The sequence below is a fragment of the Oncorhynchus masou genome, chromosome 8 (genome assembly GCF_036934945.1).
Source record: "Oncorhynchus masou masou isolate Uvic2021 chromosome 8, UVic_Omas_1.1, whole genome shotgun sequence".
Lineage (NCBI taxonomy): Eukaryota > Metazoa > Chordata > Actinopteri > Salmoniformes > Salmonidae > Oncorhynchus > Oncorhynchus masou.
The window spans coordinates 12,672,143-12,688,019 of record NC_088219.1 but is presented as its reverse complement, the minus strand read 5'-3'; the positions used below and the strand labels follow the sequence as shown (position 1 = coordinate 12,688,019).

At 45.0% G+C, this 15,877-nt stretch overlaps 1 protein-coding gene across 3 annotated transcripts in view; it reads left to right on the top strand.

Annotated features, from left to right (window-relative positions):
- The window catches only part of camk2a (calcium/calmodulin-dependent protein kinase II alpha), a 151,963-nt gene extending 141,907 nt beyond the window's left edge, over positions 1–10,056 (top strand). Inside the window, exons 15-18 of one of the 3 annotated variants that reach the window (XM_064971496.1) lie at positions 4,132–4,207; positions 6,104–6,198; positions 7,241–7,469; positions 7,972–10,056. In XM_064971496.1, the coding sequence (XP_064827568.1) occupies positions 4,132–4,207; positions 6,104–6,198; positions 7,241–7,469; positions 7,972–7,975 (404 nt within the window). In that variant the 3' untranslated portion in view covers positions 7,976–10,056. Of the gene's footprint in view, positions 1–4,131; positions 4,208–6,103; positions 6,199–7,240; positions 7,483–7,936 lie in introns of all 3 variants that reach the window. The other 2 variants (XM_064971494.1, XM_064971495.1) reach the window with 2 other exon arrangements.
- The last annotated feature ends 5,821 nt before the right edge of the window (positions 10,057–15,877 follow it).

Below are 15,877 nucleotides of genomic sequence, written 5' to 3'. Positions count from 1 at the left end.
CCCCCTCACACTCAACAAAGCACTGAGAGGCAGCAGGCAGACACACACACACACAAACAGACAACACACACACATGCACACATCCCAGGTCTGTACAAAAGGTCTACAAAGCTAAATATAAACTGTTGCTATACAGCAGGAACAACTCATTTATTTATTCCAGTGCCAGGAATACTGCAGTCCTACAGTCCTACAGTCCTACAGTCCTACAGTCCTAGTCCTACAGTCCTACTGTCCTACAGTCCTACAGTCCTACAGTCCTAGTCCTACTGTCCTACAGTCCTAGTCCTGCAGTCCTACAGTCCTACAGTCCTACAGTCCTAGTCCTACAGTCCTATTCATCATGGTCCTGCAGTACTACAGTCTTACAGTCCTACAGTCCTAGTCCTACAGTCCTATTCATCATGGTGCTTGTTGTCAGCAGTTCTCAGTATAGAGCTGCGTGCCAGAACGGTGTGTCAGAATGGTGTGTCAGAGTTGTGTGTCAGAACGGTGTCAGAGCTGTGTGTCAGAACGGTGTGTCGGTGTTGTGTGTCAGAACGGTTTCAGAATGGTGTGTCAGAGCTATGTGTCAGAACGGTGTGTCAGAGCTGTGTGTCAGAACGGTGTGTCAGAACGGTGTGTCAGAACGGTGTGTCAGAACGGTGTGTCAGAGCTATGTGTCAGAACGGTGTGTCAGAGCTATGTGTCAGAACGGTGTGTAATAACGGTGTGTCAGAACGGTGTGTCAGAACGGTGTGTCATAACGGTGTGTCTGAACGGTGTGTCAGAACGGTGTGTCATAACGGTGTGTCATAACGGTGTGTCAGAACGGTGTGTCAGAACGGTGTGTCAGAACGGTGTGTCAGAACGGTGTGTCATAACGGTGTGTCAGAATGGTGTTTCAGAACGGTGTGTCAGAACGGTGTGTCATAATGGTGTGTCAGAACGGTGTGTCAGAACGGTGTGTCAGAACGGTGTGTCAGAGCTGTGTGTCAGAACGGTTTTAGAACGGTGTGTCAGAGCTGTGTGTCACAACGGTGTTTCAGAGCTGTGTGTCAGAACGGAGTGTCAGAGCTGTGTGTCAGAACGGTGTGTAAGAGCTGTGTGTCAGAACGGTGTGCCAAGCTGTGTGTCAGAGCTATTTGTCAGAGCTGTGTGTCAGAACTATGTGTCAGAACGGTGTGTCAGAACTATGTGTCAGAGCTATGTGTCAGAGCTGTGTGTCAGAGCTGTGTGTCAGAGCTGTGTGTGAGAGCTATGTGTCAGAACTGTGTGTCAGAACGGTGTGTCAGAACGGTGTGTCAGAGCTATGTGTCAGAGCTGTGTGTCAGAACTATGTGTCAGAACGGTGTGTCAGAACTATGTGTCAGAGCTATGTGTCAGAGCTGTGTGTCAGAACAGTGTGTCAGAGCTATGTGTCAGAGCTGTGTGTCAGAACGGTGTGTCAGAACGGTGTGTCATAACGGTGTGTCATAACGGTGTGTCAGAACGGTGTGTCAGAACGGTGTGTCAGAACGGTGTGTCAGAACAGTGTGTCAGAACGGTGTGTCATAATGGTGTGTCAGAACGGTGTGTCAGAATGGTGTGTCAGAACGGTGTGTCATAACTGTGTGTCAGAAGGGTGTGTCATAACGGTTTGTCATAACGGTGTGTCAGAGCTGTGTGTCAGAACGGTGTGTCAGAGCTGTGTGTCAGAGCTGTGTGTCAGAGCTATGTGTCAGAGCTGTGTGTCAGAATGGTGTGTCAGAACGGTGTGTCAGAACGGTGTGTCAGAGCTGTGTATCAGAACGGAGTGTCAGAGCTATGTGTCAGAACGGTGTGTCAGAACGGTGTGTCAGAACGGTGTGTCAGAACGGTGTGTCAGAACGGTGTGTCAGAACGGTGTGTCAGAGCTGTGTCAGAACGGTGTGTCAGAACGGTGTGTCATAACGGTTTGTCAGAAGGGTGTGTCATAACGGTGTGTCATAACGGTGTGTCAGAGCTGTGTGTCAGAATGGTGTGTCAGAGCGATGTGTCAGAGCGGTGTGTCATAACGGTGTGTCAGAACGGTGTGTCAGAGCGATGTGTCAGAGCGTTGTGTCATAACGGTGTGTCAGAACGGTGTGTCAGAACGGTGTGTCAGAACGGTGTGTCAGAACGGTGTGTCAGAACGGTTTCAGAACGGTGTGTCAGAACGGTGTGTCATAACGGTGTGTCAGAGCTGTGTGTCAGAACGGTGTGTCAGAGCTGTGTGTCAGAACGGTGTGTCAGAGCTGTGTGTCAGAACGGTGTGTCAGAGCTATGTGTCAGAGCTGTGTGTCAGAGCTATGTGTCAGAGCTGTGTGTCAGAGCTATGTGTCAGAGCTGTGTGTCAGAACGGTTTCAGAACGGTGTGTCAGAATGGTGTGTCATAACGGTGTGTCAGAGCTGTGTGTCAGAACGGAGTGTCAGAGCTGTGTGTCAGAACGGTGTGTCAGAGCTGTGTGTCAGAACGGTGTGTCAGAGCTGTGTGTCAGAGCTGTGTGTCAGAGCTATGTGTCAGAGCTGTGTGTCAGAGCTATGTGTCAGAGCTGTGTGTCAGAGCTATGTGTCAGAGCTGTGTGTCAGAACGGTGTGTCAGAGCTGTGTGTCAGAGCTGTGTGTCAGAGCTATGTGTCAGAGCTGTGTGTCAGAGCTATGTGTCAGAGTTGTGTGTCAGAGTTGTGTGTCAGAACGGTGTGTCAGAGCTGTGTGTCAGAGCTGTGTGTCAGAGCTGTGTGTCAGAGCTATGTGTCAGAGCTGTGTGTCATAACGGTGTGTCAGAGCTGTGTGTCAGAACGATGTGTCAGAGCTATGTGTCAGAACGGTGTGTCATAACGGTGTGTCAGAACGGTGTGTCAGAACGGTGTGTCAGAACGGTGTGTCAGAACGGTATGTCAGAACGGTGTGTCAGAACGGTGTGTCAGAACGGTGTGTCAGAACGGTATGTCAGAACGGTGTGTCAGAACGGTGTGTCATAACGGTGTTTCAGAACGGTGTGTCAGAACGGTGTGTCATAACGGTGTGTCAGAACGGTGTGTCAGAACGGTGTGTCAGAACGGTGTGTCAGAGCTGTGTGTCAGAACGGTTTTAGAACGGTGTGTCAGAGCTGTGTGTCAGAACGGCTTCAGAACGGTGTGTCAGAATGTTGTGTCATAACGGTGTGCCAGAGCTGTGTGTCAGAACGGTGTGTCAGAGCTGTGTGTCAGAACAGTGTGTCAGAGCTGTGTGTCAGAACGGTGGGTCAGAGCTGTGTGTCATAGCTATGTGTCAGAACGGTGTGTCAGAACTATGTGTCAGAGCTATGTGTCAGAGCTGTGTGTCAGAGCTGTGTGTCAGATCTGTGTGTCAGAGCTATGTGTCAGAGCTGTGTGTCAGAACGGTGTGTCAGAACGGTGTGTCAGAGCTATGTGTCAGAGCTGTGTGTCAGAACGGTGTGTCAGAATGGTGTGTCAGAACGGTGTGTCAGAGCTGTGTGTCAGAGCTGTGTGTCAGAACGGTGTGTCAGAACGGTGTGTCAGAGCTATGTGTCAGAACGGTGTGTCAGAGCTGTGTGTCAGAACGGTGTGTCAGAGCTGTGTGTCAGAACGGTGTGTCAGAACGGTGTGTCATAACGGTGTGTCAGAACGGTGTGTCAGAACAGTGTGTCAGAACGGTGTGTCATAACGGTGTGTCAGAACGGTGTGTCAGAACGGTGTGTCAGAACGGTGTGTCAGAACGGTGTGTCAGAACGGTGTGTCAGAGCTGTGTGTCAGAACGGTGTGTCAGAACGTCTGTGTCAGAGCTATGTGTCAGAACGGTGTGTCAGAACGGTGTGTCAGTGCTATGTGTCAGAACGGTGTGTCAGAGCTGTGTGTCAGAGCTGTGTGTCAGAGCTGTGTGTCAGAGCTGTGTGTCAGAGCTGTGTGTCAGAACGGTGTGTCAGAGCTATGTGTCAGAGCTGTGTGTCAGAATGGTGTGTCAGAACGGTGTGTCAGAACGGTGTGTCAGAGCTGTGTGTCAGAACGGTGTGTCAGAGCTGTGTGTCAGAACGGTTTCAGAACGGTTTGTCAGAGCTGTGTGTCAGAACGGTGTGTCAGAGCTATGTGTCAGAACGGTGTGTCAGAACGGTGTGTCAGAACGGTTTCAGACCGGTGTGTCTATGTTTCACAGTGAGGAAACAGGAGATCATCAAGGTAACAGAGCAGCTCATAGAAGCCATCAGCAATGGAGACTTTGAGAGCTACAGGTAAGTAAACAGACCACATACTGCATCCATTCACTCACTGTTCACTCACTGTTCACTCACAGTTCACTAACAGTTGAAGACATGTTGAATAATAATGACTATATAAAAGATCATGCACTATATAGTCAAAATGTGTCAAATATGTACATTGAAAACACAATGTTAAGATCACTCTGTGTGTGTAACTAGTTCCATCGCCTTTTTTCGGGGTAAGATGCCAAAAATAATCATTTGTAGTTGAACTAACATATGAGACAAATTGAGCAAACGCATAATTTTTAATATACAGTATTTTTGCCTATGTTTTCTCATGTTGGAGTTAAGTTTGGCTCAACTAAAAATCTTAAGTTCAGGTAACAAAAGTTGAGTAAACCAACAAAAAGGCTGTGGAACCAGTTACTTAATAATAATTAGTTGAAGCAACTAGATGGGTGTTTAAAAAAACAAGTGTTAGCTATTCAAAATGTTCAGTCCTATAAGGCCATATCAAGGCTATTGAGAACCTACCTCACACATTTCTGGGAGCTTAGTATTTTTTATTGGAGGTGAAGTGCGACATGTAAAGGGCCTATACTCATTGATGCCAATTACAACAATGTTGACAATCAACACTCATATTGAGCTGGATATTTTTTTGTGTGTTGCTATTACTCGTTACTGTAGCCTATGCTATTAAATAAACTGTAGAATCAATCCACAATGGACTAGGACTAGAACATTTCGTGCCCCCAGCTGAATTGGAGTTGATGACAACGCGAAGATCATCAATAACCTACAGAGCTGGAGACAAGCACATCCATGGAATGCCTTGAATGGCCAGTGAGTGGCCAAGCCCTCGTCACACGTACAACTTGTTTATTCATTAAAACCCAGCCCTTTCACGGCACCGCCAGCTATTGCACTCATAATAACGGCTGTGAAAATAGCTAAAATATTTTGGACACACCCCTGGACCTATAGCACTACCTCCAGCGCTTAGATTTACCATAAGTTACGTTTGTTAAAATAGATCCCTCTGTGTGAACCATATAAATAACAAGGCCATTGTATTTAATTCAACTCTAGCTGATGCAGCTCTGAGTAAACAGTAAATGTCTATATCCCAATAGCCTATCTGAAGTGTTTGAGTAGTGTGACCTTCCCACAAGCCCACTACACCGTGACAGATATAGTCCTATTCAGCAGCAGTTTGCCTCCAGACATAGCATCCTGAGGGGAGTAACAACACCCCAGCCTGTCCGTCACTTGTCTGTCACATCTTGGAGCATCTGTTCAAATCCAAGGGAGTAAAATTCCCATCCAGGGCAGGAGGGATCGTTTTTGCTGTGGTTGTTATAGTTCCACAGTCATGATAACGCTGTCTGCCAATTACAAAGGCCTGGAAAGAATCTGCTCCCTGCACGCTCAACCCTTTTACATCCATTCAGCTATCTGCCATGGACACACAAAACACTGCCATTTTTCCACTGTATTGAGTCACATGTGCCAAAATACTATGTGAGCAGTAATACCCCATGGAGGGTCAGCCTCGTCGCTTCACTGAAACATTCCAAAGAACAGTAATACCCCATGGAGGGTCAGCCTCGTCGCTTCACTGAAACATTCCAAAGAGCAGTAATACTGCATGGAGGGTCAGCCTCGTCGCTTCACTGAAACATTCCAAAGAGCAGTAATACTGCATGGAGGGTCGGCCTCGTCGCTTCACTGAAACATTCCAAAGAGCAGTAATACTGCATGGAGGGTCAGCCTCGTCGCTCCACTGAAACATTCCAAAGTGCAGACGGGAAGATAACCCATGCCCTTTTTCTCTCCTGTTGTCTCACTGTCTCCATCCCTGACTCATATCTGTCTGCTTCTCTCTCTCTCTCTCTTTCTCTCTTCCCCCCCCCTCTATAGTAAGATGTGTGACCCCAGTGTGACAGCGTTTGAGCCAGAAGCTCTGGGTAATCTGGTGGAAGGCCTGGACTTCCATCGCTTCTACTTTGAGAACTGTAAGTTGCATTGCTCTCTCCTTGCCTCCCTCCCTCCCTCCTACTATATCAATTTCAAATTTTACATTATACACAGACAGTTTCAAGCTACAGGAAACGTGTGTTGAATTGTTTGGGATATATCATCAAATCCCAGAGCTGTACACAGACAGGAGGGCTGCAAAACTCTTGCTATACAGCACTAACAACTCATTTACACTCCCAGTGAAGGGGGAGTATACATATTATACACACTACAGTATAATTAAGCAATAAGGCACGAGGGGGTGTGGTATATGGACAACATACCACGGCTAAGGGCTGTTCTTCCTGGATACATCCCTTAGCCGTGGTATATTGGCCATATACCACAAACCCCCCAGAGATGCCATATTGCTATGATAAACTGGTTACCAATGTAAGTAAGACAGTAAAAATAAATGTTTTGTCATACCCGGTCTCATATACCACAGCTGTCAGCCAATCAGCATTCAGGGCTTGAACCACCCAGTTTATAATATATTTTTTGGAATATGCTTTAATAGTCCTTTATATGTGCTCATAAGCTCTAGCTTATGATTTCCATGAGATGTGGTTAGGATTACAGGAAGTTGTGGAGAACAGAACCTTGGGGCCATTATCTGTAAGTGAATGTAGTGTTCATTAGCTCCTACAGTGGCTGCAGACTGAATGCTTTTGGCTCATTGTGATGAGTAATGGATGAACCTGCTCCACTCTAATCCTCTCTTATCAGCCACTATTCTCCCAGCGAGAGGAAACAGCTCCAATGGGCCTGATTGGACTGATTGGGAAAATGACAGAGCAAGGAAGAGAGGAAGAGAGAAATTAAAGAAGAGAGAAATGGAGGGAAACATAACGAGAGTGAAATGAATTAACCCTCTCAAATATGAATTGTGTAAAGCATTGGTAAAGGAACAGCATCATCATCAGTGATAGAGACTATGGCTACCTAGTCATAAACCAGTGTGATAACTCCTGCAGTCATAGAATGACTGATTCATTGACTGACTGTTGTCTTGTGTGTATGTTACTCCTCCCCCAGTGTGGTCTAAGAACAGTAAGCCTGTCCACACCACCATCCTGAATCCCCACATCCACCTTATCGGGGAGGAAGCTGCCTGCATCGCCTATATCCGCATCACCCAGTACATCGACACCAACGGCATGCCCCGCACCGCCCAGTCTGAGGAGACACGCATCTGGCACCGCCGTGACGGCAAGTGGCAGATAGTCCACTTTCACCGCTCTGGATCACCCTCCGCCATCACCAAGTAAGCCAGTATGGTGAGTGTCTCCTCACCTCTCCTCTACTCTCTATACTGGAAACACTCAGGTGGTGGGAGATGTATCTATTTAATATTGGCCTGCCATCTGGTGGGAGTTGTAGCTATTTAATATAGGCCTGACATCTACTGGGAGATGTAGCTATTTAATAAAGGCCTGACATTATAACCTGCCCAGGGACTGCGGTTTAAAATTATCCGGCTGGCTAAAACCGGCACTTTTACTGAAACGTTGATTAATGTGCACTGTCCCTGTAAAAATTAAATAAACTCAAACTCAAACATCTGGTGGGAGATGTAGCTATTTAATATAGGCCTGCCATCTAGTGGGAGATGTAGCTATTTCACGGAGGCCTGCTTGTACTCAATGCCAGAGATTCTGTAGCTGTACAGGCATGGGCTTCTTTAATAAGGGTCAGTTTTCTCTTATTCCCTACTATTTGTTATTGAATGAGGTCAGGCAAACTCTCGTCTTCCCCTCTGACCCCAGCTGAGCTCTAGAGCAGGAGGGTTTGAGTGAGACGTCTGTCTGAGTGACACCGGTGGGTTACCAGCCGGCTTCATGGGGACACAGAGGGACTCCCACCGACCGGCCTGAGGAACCACGAGCCCGCCCGCCCGCACGCCACATCTCATCTCTTTACTTGAAATCAGTTTATGTTTCCTCTCATATCCACACTATGTCACGCTCTCATGTATGTACTGTATATGCTGTGTGTGTCAGGAACATTTTAGCCTTGTTATGCTGTCTCTCCGCTCGTTCTTCTCTGACCTTCTTGGTTCTTGTCATACTACAGTACTTGGCAGAGTCACAATTAGTACAAATGGATCTATGAGTAGGATTCAATCTGTAAAATATAGCCGAGGGAAGTAGGGATACTGAGTGGGCTGATTTTTTATAATCCCCACAAAATTTGTGAACTAGGCCTTTATTACTCCTGTTTGCAGAGCAGAGAAATCCCCCTCCCCTCAATAAAAATGATCCTCAGCCACACCCCTCATCGACCAAAATATCCTTATCACCCCCCCCTAAACATCTTCCCGTGACTCTAAAGTGCTCGCAGTAATCGGCACCTACAGTTTTCCTTACACTTAAATGTTTTTATTCAGCAATGCTCCCTCAACAATGCTCCCTCAACAATGCTCCCTCAACAATGCTCCCTCAACAATGCTCCCTCAACAATGCTCCCTCAACAATGCTCCCTCAACAATGCAGTATATTAATATTTAAAAGTCCAGTCAGAAATAACAAGTAATAGTAATAGTAAGATAAATATGTACATAATAGAACAGCATAGGAGAGCATCATAGCACTTCTTTAGGTTCTTCCAATGAGGACTGAGGGTATATACCATATATCTTCCTCACTTTTTATTGTTGTCAATACAAACCCCCTCTCGCTTGTTAGAGCAGTTGAACTTACTTGCAGCGGACAGTGTAAACTACAGTATTCTGCCTACTTCAGAGTAAGAAGCAATTTAAAAAGACCACTAACACTGCCCCAGGATTTTCTGCAATAAGTTAGATTGGTGTTTTTATACTAAATAGTGTGTTCTTCTGATAAAGATTTGTTGTGGATTTAAAACTGACAATTCATTTTAGAGACTTTGTTTTATTGATGTCCCATTCCCTCTATTTCGTCACTCTCCAGTGTTTATTGCATGCAAGTATATACATGAGCTTTGGATCTCTGCTTGTGTTTCTAGTTCTCAAATCTGTCAAATGTGATATTTCAGATGTACTCTCAGAGATGTATAAATACTTGTATCTTTTTACTGTTCGAAGAATGTCAAAACGGGACAAATAAGAACATGACATCGCCTCTTAACTGCAGTATGTGTTTCCCTGTGTGTTAACAATAAATGCCTCACATAATATTTGATTGTGCGTTGAAAAACTGCCAGATATAAATTTGATTGAAATAAAACGTGTTTACTATTGGCAGTTCAACACATATTTATATCAAACTTTGTACTGTAAAGCAATTTGTGAAAAATCTGCTGAAAAGGATAAAAGATGAACCACAACAGCCAAATCCTCTGTGTATGCTTTCTGGAACTGATTCTACAGATTGAATACTTGTTTTATACAGTAGTTTAGTATTTTAGTGTAAATGGCCAGGCCTACAGCCTACTGCTTTAAAACAGCATAAGAACTTTCATCACACTGCTGCTCTGATGTTGCTGTTTCTTTCCTGGCACCATTGAACGGAGCACATTGAGGAACTCATGGTACTGTATAGGAGTTATTGTAGGATTTATGTTATTCTGGATATGAGACGCTTACTTTATATTATTCTGGATATGAGACGCTTTCTTTATATTATTCTGGATATGTGACTCTTTATTTCTTTATATTATTCTGGTCATGTGAAGCTTTCTTTTTATTCTAGACATTTTAGTATTCTGGATATATGCTTTCTTTCCTTTGAAGCATGCGAGTTTGTAATGTGCTCGAAGTTAGTGTGTCTGTTTTTGAAAATTATTTTCTGAAGGGTCAAAGTCATCATTTGCAATTGTTATATAATATACTGTGAATGTGGTTCTGTAAATAAAAACATTATAATGATAAGGTATTCCACATTTTTTGTAATATTTTTCGGTATTTTTAATTTAATTTTACCTTTATTTAACTAGGCAATCAATCAAATGTATTTATGAAACCCTTTTTACATCAGCCCATGTCACAAAGTGCTGTACAGAAACCCGGCCTAAACCCCCAACCAGCATGCGGTGCAGATGTTGAAGCACGGTGGCTAGGAAAAACTCCCTAGATAGGCCAGAACCTAGGAAGAAACGTAGACAGGAACCAGGCTATGAGGGGTGGCCAGTCCTCTTCTGGCTGTGCAGGATGGAGATTATAACAGAACATGGCCAAGATGTTCAAACGTCCATAGATGACCAGCAGGGTCAGATAATAATAATCACAGTGGTTGTAGAGGGCAACAGGTCTTCAGACTTAGCAACAGCAGGTGCGGTAGAGAGAGAGTCCAAAACAGCAGTTCCATTCACAAGGTGGCTCGTCCAGTGAACAGGTCAGGGTTTCATAGCTACAGGCAGAATAGTTGAAACTGGATCAGCAGCATGACCAGGTGGACTGGGGACAAAAAGGAGTCATCAGGCCAGGTAGTCCTATGGCTCAGGTCCTCCGACAGAAGAGAGAATGAGAGAGAAAAAGAGAGAGAATCAGAGAAAAAGAGAGAGAGCGAGAATTAGAGTGTCACACAGGACACCGGATGAGACAGGAGAAATACTCCATATATAACAGACTGACTCTAGCCAACCCGGACAGGAAGATCACGTCAGTTACTCAACCCACTCAAGTGGGGCACCCCTCCTAAGGATGGCATGGAAGAGCACCAGTAAGCCAGTGACTCAGCCTCTGTAATAGGGTTAGAGGCAGAGAATCCTAGTGGAAAGAGGGGAACCAGCCAAGCAGAGACTGCAACGGCCTACTGGGTCAGACTACACTCAATCATAGAACCTACTGAAGAGATAAGTCTTCAATAAAGACTTAAAGGTCTGAGACCGAGTCTGCGTCTCTCACATGGGTAGGCAGACCATTCCATAAAAATGGAGCTCTATAGGAGAAAGTCCTGCCTCCAGCTGTTTGCTTAGAAATTTTAGGGACAGTAAGGGGGTCTGTGTCTTGTGACCGTAGCGTAAGTGTAGGTATGTACGGCAGGACCAAATCGTAAAGATAGGTAGGAGCAAGCCCCTGTAATGCTTTGTAGGTTAGCAGTAAAACCTTGACATCAGTCCTAGCCTTAACAGGAAGACAGTGTTGAGAGGCTAGCAGCCATGCACAGAGGTGCAGTGCCTTAGACCGCTGCCTCACTCGGGAGCCCCTTTTATGATATCAGTTTTAGTCATGCTATAGGTCTTTAATCATAGTATTATACATTATTGAATGGATTAGATTATGATGACACTTTCCTGTTGCTGTGGAAGAATTGTACAACTTTCTGTTGGCTGGGCTCCTGGCTTGTGCCATTAAACCCCTGCAACTTATCAAAAGCGCTACAACCCGTCTGGTGTTCAAAGTTCTCCCATGTCACATTCACTACAAGACAATGGTACTTGCCTACGGAGCAGCAAGAGGAACTGCCTATTGGCCCTGCTTAAACCCTACAACCCAAACTGAGCTATTCATTCTGACACCTCTGGCCTCTTAGCCCTCCCACCCTTTCAGGTGGGTAGCTCCCGGTCAGCCTAGTCCAAGCTCTTCTCTGTCCTGGCACCCCAATGGCGGAACTAGTTTCCCCCTGAAGCTAGAGTTGAAGTCGTAAGTTTACATACATCTTAGCCATATACATTTTAACGTAGTTTTACACAATTCCTCTGTCTTAGGTCAGTTAGGATCACCATTTTATTTAAAAAAGTGAAATGTCAGAATAATAGTAGAGAGAATGATTTATTTCAGCTTTAATTTCGTTCATCACATTCCCAGTGGGTCAGAAGTTTACATTCACTCAATTAGTAATTGTTAGCATTGCCTTTACATTGTTTAACTTGGGTCAAACATTTTGGGTAGCCTTCCACACGCTTCCCACAATAAGTTGGTTGAATTTTGGCCCATTCCTCCTGACAGAGCTGATGTAACTGAGTCAGGTTTATAGGCCTCCTTGCTCGCACACGCTTTTTCAGTTCTGCCCACAAATTTTCTATGGGATTGAGGTCAGGGCTTTGTGATGGCCATTCCAATACATTGACTTTGCTGTTCTTAAGCCATTTTGTCACAACTTTGGAAGTATACTTGGGGTAATTATCCATTTGTGACCAAGCTTTAACTCCTTTAACTCCTGCAGTAATACACCCCCACAACATGATGCTGCCACCCCCGTGCTGCATGGTTGGGATGGTATTCTTCGGCTTGCAATCCTCCCCCTTTTCCTCCAAACATAACGATGGTCATTACGGCCAAACAGTTGTATTTTGGTTTCATCAGACCAGAAGACATTTCTCCAAAAAGTACAATATTTGTCCCCATGTGCAGTTGCAAGCCGTAGTCTGGCTTTTTTATGGCGGTTTTGGAGCAGCGGCTTCTTCCTTGCTGAGTGGCCTTTCAGGTTATGTCGATATAGGACTCGTTTTACTGTGGATATAGATACGTTTGTACCCGTTTCCTCCAGCATCTTCACGAGGTCCTTTGCTGTTGTTCTGGGATTGATTTGCACTTTTCCCGCCAAAGTAAGTTCATCTCTAGGAGACAGAATGTGTCTCCTTCCTGAGCAGTATGACGGCTGCGTGGTCCCATTGTGTTTATACTTGCGTACTATTGTTTGTACAGATGAACGTGGTACCTTCTGGCATTTGGAAATTACTCCCAAGGATGAACCAGACTTGTGGAGGTCTACAATTTTTTTTCTGAGGTATTGGCTGATTTCTTTTAATTTTACGATGATGTCAAGCAAAGAGGCACTGAGTTTGAAGGTAGGCCTTGAAAGAAATGCACAGGTACACTTTCAACTGACTCAAATGAGGTCAATTAGCCTATCAGAAGCTTCTAAAGCCATGACATCGTTTTATGGAATTTTCCAAGCTTGTTTAAAGGCACAGTCGACTTAGTGTATGTAAACTTCTGACCCACTAGAATTGTGAAACAGTGAATTATAAGTGAAATAATCTGTCTGTAAACAATTGTTGGAAAAATGACTTTTGGGACTTTTTTTCACCTTTATTTAACCAGGTTGAGAACAAGTTCTCATTTTCAACTGCGACCTTGCCAAGATAAAGCAAAGCAGTGCGACACAAACAACAACACAGAGTTACACATGGAATAAACAAACATACAGTCAATAATACTATAGAGAGAAAAAGTCTATATACAGTGTGTGCGAATGAGGTAAGATGATAAATAGGCCATAGTGGCAACATAATCACAATTTAGCAATTAAACAAAGGAATGATAGATGTGCAGAAGATGAATGTGCAAGTAGAGATACTGAGGTGGAAAGGAGCAAAAAAATAAATAAATAACTGTATGAAGATGAGGTAGTTGGATGGGCTATTTACAGATGGGCTATGTACAGGTGCAGTGATCTGTGAGCTGCTCTGACAGCTGGTGCTTAAAGTTAGTGAGGGAGATATGGGTCTCCAGCTTCAGTGATTTTTGCAATTCGTTCCAGTCATTGGAAGCAGAGAACTGGAAGGAAAGGCGGCCAAACGCGGAATTGGCTTTGGGGCTGACCAGTGAAATATACCTGCTGGAGCACGTGCTACGGGTGGGTGCGACTATGTTGACCAGTGAGCTGATATAGGGCGGGGCTTTACCTAGCAAAAACTTATAGATGACCTGTAGCCAGGGGGTTTAGTGACGAACGTGATGCGAGGGCCAGCCAACTATAGCATTGATATCGCAGTTGTGGGTAGTATATGGGGCTTTGGTGACAAAATGGATGGCACTGTGATAGACTGCATCCAATTTGTTGAGTAGAGTGTTGGAGGCTATTTTGTAAATGACATCGCCAAAGTCAAGGATCGGCAGCATGGTCAGTTTTACAAGGGTATGTTTGGCGGCATGAGTGAATGATGCTTTGTTGCAAAATAGAAAGACGATTCTAGATTTAATTTTGGATTGGAGATGCTTAATGTGAGTTTGGAAGGAGAGTTTACAGTCTAACCAGACACCTAGGTATTTGTAGTTGTCCACATATTCTAAGTCAGAACCTTCCAGAGTAGTGATGCTGCATGGGCGGGCAGGTGCGGGCAGTGATCGGTTGAAGAGCATGCATTTAGTTTTACTTACATTTAACTGCAGTTGGAGGCCAGGGAAGGAGAGTTGTATGGCATTGAAGCACATCAGGAGGTTTGTCAACACAGTGTCCAAAGAAGGGCCAGAAGTATACAAAACAGTGTCGTCTGCATAGAGGTGTATCAAAGAATCACCAGCAGCAAGAGCGACATCATTGATGTATACAGAGAAAATAGTCAGCCCGAGAATTGAACCCTGTGGCACCCCAATAGAGACTGCCAGAGGTGCGGACAACAGGCCCTTCGATTTGACACACTCTTATGAGAAGTAGTTGTTGAACCAGGCGAGGAAGTCATTTGAGAAACTGTTGAGTCTGCCGATAAGAATGTGGTGATTGACAGAGTCAAAAGCCTTGGCCAGGTCGATGAATACAGCTGTACAATATTGTCTCTTATTGATGGCGGTTATTACATCGTTTAGGACCTTGAGCGTGGATGAGGTGCACCTTTGACCAGCTCGGAAACCAGATTGCATAGTGGAAAAGGTACGGTGTGATTCGAAATGTTCGGTGATCTGTTTGTTAACTTGGCTTTTGAAGACCTTAGAAAGGCAGGGTAGGATAGATATAGGTCTGTGCAGATTAGAGTGTTTCCCCTAAGAAGAGGGGGATGACCGCGGCAGCTTTCCAATCTCCGGGGATTTCAGACGATGCAAAAGAAAGGTTGAACAGGCTAGTAATAGGGGTTGCAACAATTTCAGCTGATAATTTTAGAAAATAGGGTCCAGATTGTCTAGCCCTGCTGATTTGTAGGGGTCCAGATTTTGCAGCTATTTCGAACACCAGCTATCTGAATTTGGGTCAAGGAGAAAAGGGGAGGCTTGGGCAAGTTGCTGTAGGGGGTGCAGGACTGTTGGCCAGGGTAGGGGTGGCCAGGTGGAAAGCATGGCCAGCCATAGAAAAATGCTTATCGAAATTCTCAATGATTGTGGATTTATCGGTGGTGTCAGTGTTTCCTAGCCTCAGTGCAGTGGGCAGCTGGGAGGAGGTGCTCTTATTCTCCATGGACTTTACAGTGTCCCAGAACTTCTTGGCGTTTGTGCTGCAGGATGCACATTTCTGTTGCTTTCCTAAATGCTTGTGTATATAGTTTCCTAACTTCTCCGAAAAGTTACATATCGCAGGGGCTATTTGATGCTAATGCCGTACACCACAGGATGTTCTTGTGCTGGTCAAGGGCAGTCAGGTCTGGAGTGAACCACGGGCTCTGTTCCTGGTACTACATGTTTTGAATGGGGCATGCTTATTTAATAAGATGGCGAGGAAAGCACTTTGAAAGAATAACCAGGCATCTTGCACTGACGGAATGAGGCAATATCCTTCTAGGATACCAGTGCCAGGTCGATTACAAAGGCCTGCTCACTGAAGTGTTTTAGGGAGTGTTTGACAGTGATGAGGGGTGGTCGTTTGACCGCAGACCCATTACGGACGCAAGCAATGAGGCAGTGATTGCTGAGATCCTGGTTGAAGACAGCAGAGGTGTATTTGAGGGCAGGTTGGTTAGGATGATATCTATGAGGGTGCCTGTGTTTACAGATTTGCACAAAGTAGATGTCCTAACCGACTTGCCAAAACTATAGTTTTTAAAAGGAGTTGTAATGACTCCAACCTAAGTGTACATGTTGTCACGGTTCATGAATCCACT